Source organism: Elaeis guineensis, chromosome 1 (genome assembly GCF_000442705.2).
Source record: "Elaeis guineensis isolate ETL-2024a chromosome 1, EG11, whole genome shotgun sequence".
Classification (NCBI taxonomy): domain Eukaryota; kingdom Viridiplantae; phylum Streptophyta; class Magnoliopsida; order Arecales; family Arecaceae; genus Elaeis; species Elaeis guineensis.
Window position 1 is genome coordinate 161,981,917 of NC_025993.2, and position 7,602 is coordinate 161,989,518.

The 7,602-nt window shown below is 45.6% G+C and overlaps 1 protein-coding gene across 1 annotated transcript; it reads left to right on the plus strand.

The window, feature by feature from the left end:
* The first annotated feature begins 1,077 nt into the window (after positions 1–1,077).
* LOC105039452 (uncharacterized) lies at positions 1,078–4,406 on the plus strand. Its single transcript, XM_010915602.4, is given in 4 exon segments — positions 1,078–1,542; positions 1,697–1,980; positions 1,983–2,401; positions 3,164–4,406. Coding segments are annotated over 4 exon segments (2,091 nt in total). The 5' UTR covers positions 1,078–1,204; the 3' UTR covers positions 4,214–4,406.
* Positions 4,407–7,602: the final 3,196 nt, after the last annotated feature.

Here is a 7,602-nt window from a genome sequence, read left to right on the forward strand (position 1 = left end):
TTTTTCCATAATAATGCTGGTACAAATGCTGATTATTTTCATCATAACTAATCATATAGAAAAATTTCTTCCTGATTAAATAATTTCAATCACACTTAAATAACAAATTGTTCTCCATCATTGTATGTGTTGAATGCAAAAGTACTTATGCAAATCCTCCTTAACAACATATGTTTCGAATCTACCTTTTAAGCTCCATGCATTTAATTGCGTTGTTCTAGTTTTAGATAATTGCCAGTATCATAATTTTTTTTTTTCAGAAAAAAAAAGGGACCAACAATTATAATATTTCAGTATACCAATGATATATTTTTCGATAATCATATAACATTTAAATATTTATATATGTTAAGATCAGGATTCTTCCTCTTTATATCAAATTGTCTATGCATTTCTTTGTTTACCGGATTTACGAGGATGCATGGATAAGAAGAGTTCCATTATCACTAACTTTCCTTTCCACATCAGAGTTTGTCTAATCTCTCATCAACAATTTATCTATCTCTCCAATAACGTTGTTTGATTACGTGACTACAAAGTTTATATCAGCTACACCGTTCACGAATGCGACTCCGTTCCAGGTATACCCCATGCACCACTTGGTCCACTTCCGGCAAAAAAAAAAAAAATAATAATAATAAAAAAAAGAAAAAAAACGGGGTAAAGATTTGCTGCGCTGGATGTTCGGCGTTGGGATCACCAAGCCTATCAGATGTCCAAATATCTATCGCCAGCATATCAACGGTTCAAAACACAAACCTACTAATCTGACGGCCATAATCCCTCCACCGGCGACAAGGCCCCCCAAATCCTTAAGCGGGTTCGTTAGGTTTTCGCATCCGCTCATGGATAAGCTCATCTTTACCTACCATAACAAAACGACAAATAATTACCAAGAGGCAATATAGTCATTTCGAAGGATAACCGCTTTACGTATCGTTCAAAAAGGATAAGGTAGGCCGTGTAAAACTGCCCCAGATCATGGGCTATTTGGTAATTTTGGTGAAACCCCTATTCCCCTGGCCAAGGGGCAGTAGAAATGGCTCTCTCTCGCGTGCCCATTCTCGACCCCCCTTATTTATATGCATATACCTCCGCAGCCCCCTGAGAGGGAGAAGGGTAACAAGAAATGGACCCTAAACTTAGGAACGGAGGAGACCGGGTGGGAAAACCCTAGGGTTTGGGGTGTGGGATGAGATGAACCATGGTGAGATCGGGCGATCCGGAGGCGACGTCGGAGATCTGGGGGACGCTGGAGGAGCTCCTCCTCGCGTGCGCCGTGAGCCGGCACGGGACACGGAGGTGGGACTCGGTGGCCATGGAGGTCCGGAGCCGGAGCCCCTCCGCTCACCACCTCCTCCTCACGCCGGAGGGTTGTAACGAACGGTACCGCCATCTCGAGCGCCGCTTCTCCGCCTCCGACGGAAAGATCGGCGGCGGGGGTGGCGGGCCGGGGTTGGAAATCCCCTGGCTCGAGGAGCTGCGGAAGCTCCGCGTCGCCGAGCTCCGTCGCGAGGTCCAGCGCCACGACGTTTCGATTTTGTAATGAAATCGGTGTTCCGTTTGTTTAGTTTATTTTTTTTATTTTTTTCGGTTATATTTTATTAGCGCTAGGATGAAGATCTGACGGCTTGATCTTTTTACAATTAGATGTTTTCGGAAATGATAAGTTTTTTATTTATTTAATATTGTTTAGGTCTTTACAATTAAAAGTAAAAAAGCTACAGGAAGAGCGCGAACAGAGTCTGTTGGAAGGGGACGATGGGAAGCGAAGACCAGATCTGAAGGAAAAGGAGGGAAGAAAGAACCGCGAATCACCGGGATCTACTCCCGGGAACATCCCGGGAAACCGGATCTCTGGAGATTCCGGCCGCTCGTGCGAGGAGTCCAACTCAACCGATCCGAAAGATGTAGAAGAGAAACCCCGTGTTGGACTCGAGGAGGCTGAGGCGGCGCCCGGCGCAGAAACCAAGAGCGCCGATCGGCCATGGGTGGGGACGTAAAGTCCGCCGGAGAGGCGTCTTATAACGGGAGCTCCGACACAATAGCGAAGGCCGCGGTCGTGGCCAACACGGCTCGACCGCTGCCTCTGGGCGACTCTGGCGAGTCCATGGCCGAGTCGAAAGGCGGCGAGCCGGAGGCGGAAAGGGAAGGGGCGAAGGAGACCAGCGACGTGCAGAGCTCAGCGAGCCTGTCGAGGCGGCAGCGTCGGCGGCGGCGGCGGGGTGGGCGGACGAAGGGATTCTCTGGCTGTAGCAGCGGCGGAGACGAGCCGGAGGCCGACGCCGTATCCCCTGGCGGCGAGCGGGTTGCCGCTGAATCCCCGCCGTTGATCACCTTTGTCGAGTTCATCCGGGCGCATAAGTTCGGATCCGTTTTCGAACGCCGCCTGGAGAGCCAGGTAACTCCAATTCCTCGCGTTCTTTTCGCGATTAATCGGATATCCGTCTCGAAACGGAAGAAAAAAGGAGGAACATAAAAAAATGAAAACCCCATATTTCACGTCGTTCGCGCGGGACTACGGTAGAAAGACCGAAAAGCCTATATAGAAGCTCTGTAGGAATTAGGAAATGGTTTCAGCTTTCCCGATGAAAAATAAAGATAAGGATATCGTAAATAATTTTAAGATATCGCGATATTTTATCGAGTATTCCATAAATTCTTGAAGCAACGGGGGTTATAAGAGATTGCACGAACGGAATATTTGACATTACACTCCGCGTATATTCTTCTTTCTTACGCGGATGATGCGTGTGGTGGAGACTCATAGCCATTAACCCATCGGCCAATAGGAGTTTACGCTAGCCCCGGATCGTTTGGCCCCCGTGCCGTCTCTCCTCTTCTCCTGGGTGGTTACATATCGCCGTTGCGCGAAAAGATGGTGTTGGGGTACAGCTAAAAATAACTTACACCCACGAGCACACATTAAAATATAGAAAACGGGAAGACGATTGCCTAACTCCACCTGCTGACGTGTATAAACATTTCCCTCCAAATATTTCAATTGCCAAAATCGGTTTTATCGGCAAATCATTGTTTAAATACGTGCACCCATTTGTCCCTGTCTCTCCCTGGGAGTGACGGATTGTCAGGAGAACTCGAGCACAAGGGTGCGTCTTATATATTCTCTATATTGTTTTAAAAGGTTATCTATTTGTTTCAGAAGAGCGTCAGATACCGGAGCATGATACGGCGACACGTGGATCTGGAGATGGTGCGGGCGGAGCTGGAAGGGAGAGGGGGCAGGAAGGCGTACACGCGCGCGGAGGTCTTCCGGGATCTGCTGCTCCTTTGCTACAACGCCATCGTTTTCTACCCGAAGAGCTCTCCCGAATCAATCGCAGCCGTCCATCTCCGCGGGCTTGTCACGAAGGAGATGGCCAAAACCATCCGGAAGCCGGCCCGACCACCGAAACCGGAGGAACCCGCCCCACCAGCGCAACCATTTCCGCCGCCACCGGTTTCTAAGCTTCAATCGGATCCGGATCGTGCGAGCGAGCCGCTTGAGAAGCAGACCCCCTTGGTCCCCTTAACTGCTTGCCGGAAACGGAGCTCCCTCTCTGGCAAGGCTGCGGCGGCGGCGGGGTGGAAGGAGGGGAAGGAGGAGAACGAGAAGCACCGAGTAGATCGGAAGGAGCGGGAGGAGGACGAAACCCTGACCACGAAGAGGACGAAGGAGGGGTTCTCGGTGTCCAGGCCAAGAGGTTTGAGGAGCAACAAAACCCCTGGGAACGGCGGAAACAGGGTCAACGGAGTATCAAAGAGTCCCAATTCCATCTCTTCTCCGAGGATTAAATCCACCGCGGTCGAGAACTCGACGGAAGCGACGGCTAAATCAGCGAAGAAGAACGGAGGTGGCGAAGCCGTGTCCGCCTCAAAGAAAAAGGGAGCGGCGGAGTTCCTGATTCGGATGAAGCGGAGCTCGCCGACGTCGAACGGGAAACTAAGGAATACGCTGAGGAGCAGCGCCTCCTCCGGCGCCGGCGGTGGGAAAGGGGGCGAGCAGCAGAAGAAGGGAGGGCGTGGGGATGGCAGGAAGGACCGTGATTCCCGTCGGTCATCGAAACGGGCGGCGGAGAATAGTGCTCCCGTGAAGAGGAGCGTGGGGAGGCCGCCCAAGAGAGCGGCGGCTCCCCCTCCTCCGCCTCCGGCGAAGAAGGCGAAGGATGAGTTGGGAAGGACACCACCGTCGCGGAACCGAGCGAGGAGGTGAGTGGGGTAGGAGGAGAAGTGAATTTTCCTTTTCTAATATTTAGTAGGGGTTGAAGTATGGATGATGGTACCTTACCTCAGTTTTGGATACCATTTCTGCTTGACCTCTGAAACTGGCTGGCCTCGGCCTCCCATTTCAACCCTGTTGTAAGAGTGGTAATAGGTTGGATACAAAATAGGTTAAAAATTTGTCACCTCGAATTCAGCAGGTCAAAGGCCTAAATCTGAACTCGATTATTTTACTAGATAGATAATCTAACTTAATTTACAATGGATTGAATCGAATTAAATAGGTTAAACATTGCTATCCAATTAATTAAAGAGTTTCTAAGCGATGGCTCGTTTAGCTTTGTTGCTTGGTTGGGAGCTTAGGCTTTAGCTTAGATGGGGTGATAAGTGGAGATTAGTCCCTCCTCGTCTCGGCAAAACACACACACAAAAAAAAAAAGAAAGTACAGATAGGTCTCTAAGCTAGATAAGTTGAGGTAGGTATCGGATGAAGATTAGTCTTAAAAAAAAGGTATAGATATGCTTTGATTAGAGAAAGTAGTTAGATTATAGGTTCAAACTAAGAAACCAGTGATGGACGGTTAGGAATTGTCGAATTGTGATTTTCTTTCTCCAAAGAGGGAACAAATCAAAGATGATCAGTGAGTTGTTAAAAAGCTATGGAGCTGCTCAGGGGAGTAGTGGATATCATTGATTTGGGTTGAAACATGCCTTTACCCTTTTTTTGATAATCCCTTTAATCCAATACTAAAAGTTAAACACCTAAGCATGCATATGTGTATATGCATGCATCCACATACCGTGAATGGTCTTTTTTTTTTTTTTTTTTCTTTCTTTTTTCACATGAAAAAATAATGATTGGTGTTTATTTCACTACATCGATGGTTGGATCTTGCTCAATTTATCTATTTGTACGTATCTCAAAACAACAATTGTAGGATTCAATGATAGATTGTGCGAAGGAAGATGAATTCTTCTTTTGCACAAAAAGTATAATCATATACCGCACATGCATGCTATATTTGGAAGAGTATAAAACTCAACTAAAGGGATGTTTGGTTTGGAGGAGTGGGGGTCTGAAATTGAAATGGGTGATTTTTATTCCAATCATTTGGTTGGAAGGAGTTTCATTCCGATTTTGATTCTGGAGTGAAATGGTAATGGATCAATTTATATAAAACTCAATCCCTACTCTCCTCTATGGATTCAATTTTTTTATTTCAATTTCGATTTCGATTACGAACCAAACGCTTTGAGAGATTTGATTATTTCAATTTTCATTCTCATTTTGATTCCGATTACGGATCAAACACTCTCTAAATAGTTCTAAAAAAAAAAAAAAAGTTCCTGTTTGACGCCATAGAACTTGCCTCCCACGTATAACTCAGATGGGTACTTATGATTTGTGAAGGCTCAATGGCTAATATTGCTGTTCATCGAATACACTTGATCAAGAGGGTCATGAGTCGCATGGAATTGAGTCTTGCTGGGATTACACTCAAAATGTGTTTCACAATTAATAGTGGCTACAATGGCGACCGCTACATGAACAATATCCATTTGACGCTCGTAAGGTTGGAGCGTTTGCAGTTAGGGGGTATTTAATTGGAGAGGGTGGGGGTTTGGAATCGGAATCAGAATGGGTGATTTCCATTCTAATCATTTAGTTGGGAGGAATTTCATTCTGATTTCGATTTCAGAGTAGAATAAGAATGGCTCAATTTATATAGAACTCAATTTTTATTCTTCTCTATGGATTTAAATTTTCATTCCAATTTCGATTTCGATTTCGATCATGAATCAAATATTTTGAGAAATTTGATCATTTTAATTTTAATTTCAATTTCAAATTATTTCGATTTTTATTTTGATTTTGATCGTAAATCAAACACCTCTTAATTCTTGTGGTGGACGTTATGCCCACGGCCTTTGAGGTGCAAGATGATTGTTTGAACAAAAGGGCTTCCGTAACTCAAAAATATCACTCAAGAAGTCATTCATCCAAGCGGGGTGCGTTCTCATCTTTCCCTTAAAACTGGAATAGTGTAAAAAGGAAAACATTGGATAAATTAATTTAGAAAATGTTGGAAGTAGGATCCTCTCTAATTCAGGATTGAACTGAAGACCTCTGTATCTAAATCATAGTTTGTCTATGTATGGAAAAATGATCATGATTAGGTAGGTGATGCTCACCTATTCTGCAAATCATGGATGACAAGCCCCATGCAAATAAACCCATTTCACAATACGTGGATAATATGCTATTTAAATTTGACTTCTCTAGTTTGGGAAGATGATTCAAATTCTTGAACATGACTTGGCCAGGGCGGCACTCCCCTTGGCTCTGATGAATACCAAGCAGCAAAACTGAAACACAGAAATGGTGTGCGCATCTCGAGTTCGGGTTCAAAAGTTTGGAGGTACCTAGAGAGTATAATTTTCACATCATCTCTTTCAAATGATCGAAGGTGCCCCTCAAGTTGTAAGATTGTTTTTTTTTTGCTAAATTGTTTTTCAACCATTTGTTATTAGGTACCATAATGCCATGCCCATCTCATGATATTGAGAGCTATTTTTTGTGATGGTGAATTAGGATGATGGAAATTGTGGCTTGGAAAATGTTAAACAAACGCTAGCCTACAAAGATTGCCCTGAAACACACAACTTGTATGCTATTTGGGAAGTTACGTCAACGGAGGGCCACCCTCTAAGGGCTCTCACAACTATTCCACCACCCTTCGCGTCATTCCACCGTTGGATCACCCATCGCACAGATATCTCCTTGCGCCATCATTCATCCGTCTGCACAGCCATTAAAGCGACCGGTGGGTGGTTCGACGGTGGACGCGCGATGGAGGGCGAACGTAAATTCTATTTCAGGAAACGAATTAGTCCTTGGCAACCGCACATAAATTCTGAAGCAGCCCGGCGTGGGCGGGTCCTGCTGGCCAATCTGTGGGACCAGGGTTGTATCTTTCGCATAAAAAATTAAAAATCTACTTTCCTTCGCACCGATCCACCGTTGGATCATCCACTGCACATATCTCAAAACACTCCGTAATCCGTCACTCATCCGTCTGCACAGCTCTCAAAGCGACCGGTGGGTGCCAACGGTGGATTCGTGAGAAGGATCCGCGGTGGTCGTTTTGGAGATTGCTTAATCTTGCATCCCATCATCATCACTGTCGTCGGGCCCACCACCCATCTCTATTTCTCCTGCGGTTTCCGCCTTTTCGTCCTTTTCTCCATAAGTTAGCCTGCAATATTGGTGGGACCCCCTTGCCTAAAAACGGGGCATAATTGATAGGGGATGGATGTCTAGGCACGGAAAACATACTTAAATAAGTGCTAGAAATCCCATATTACCAAAAAAGAAAAAAT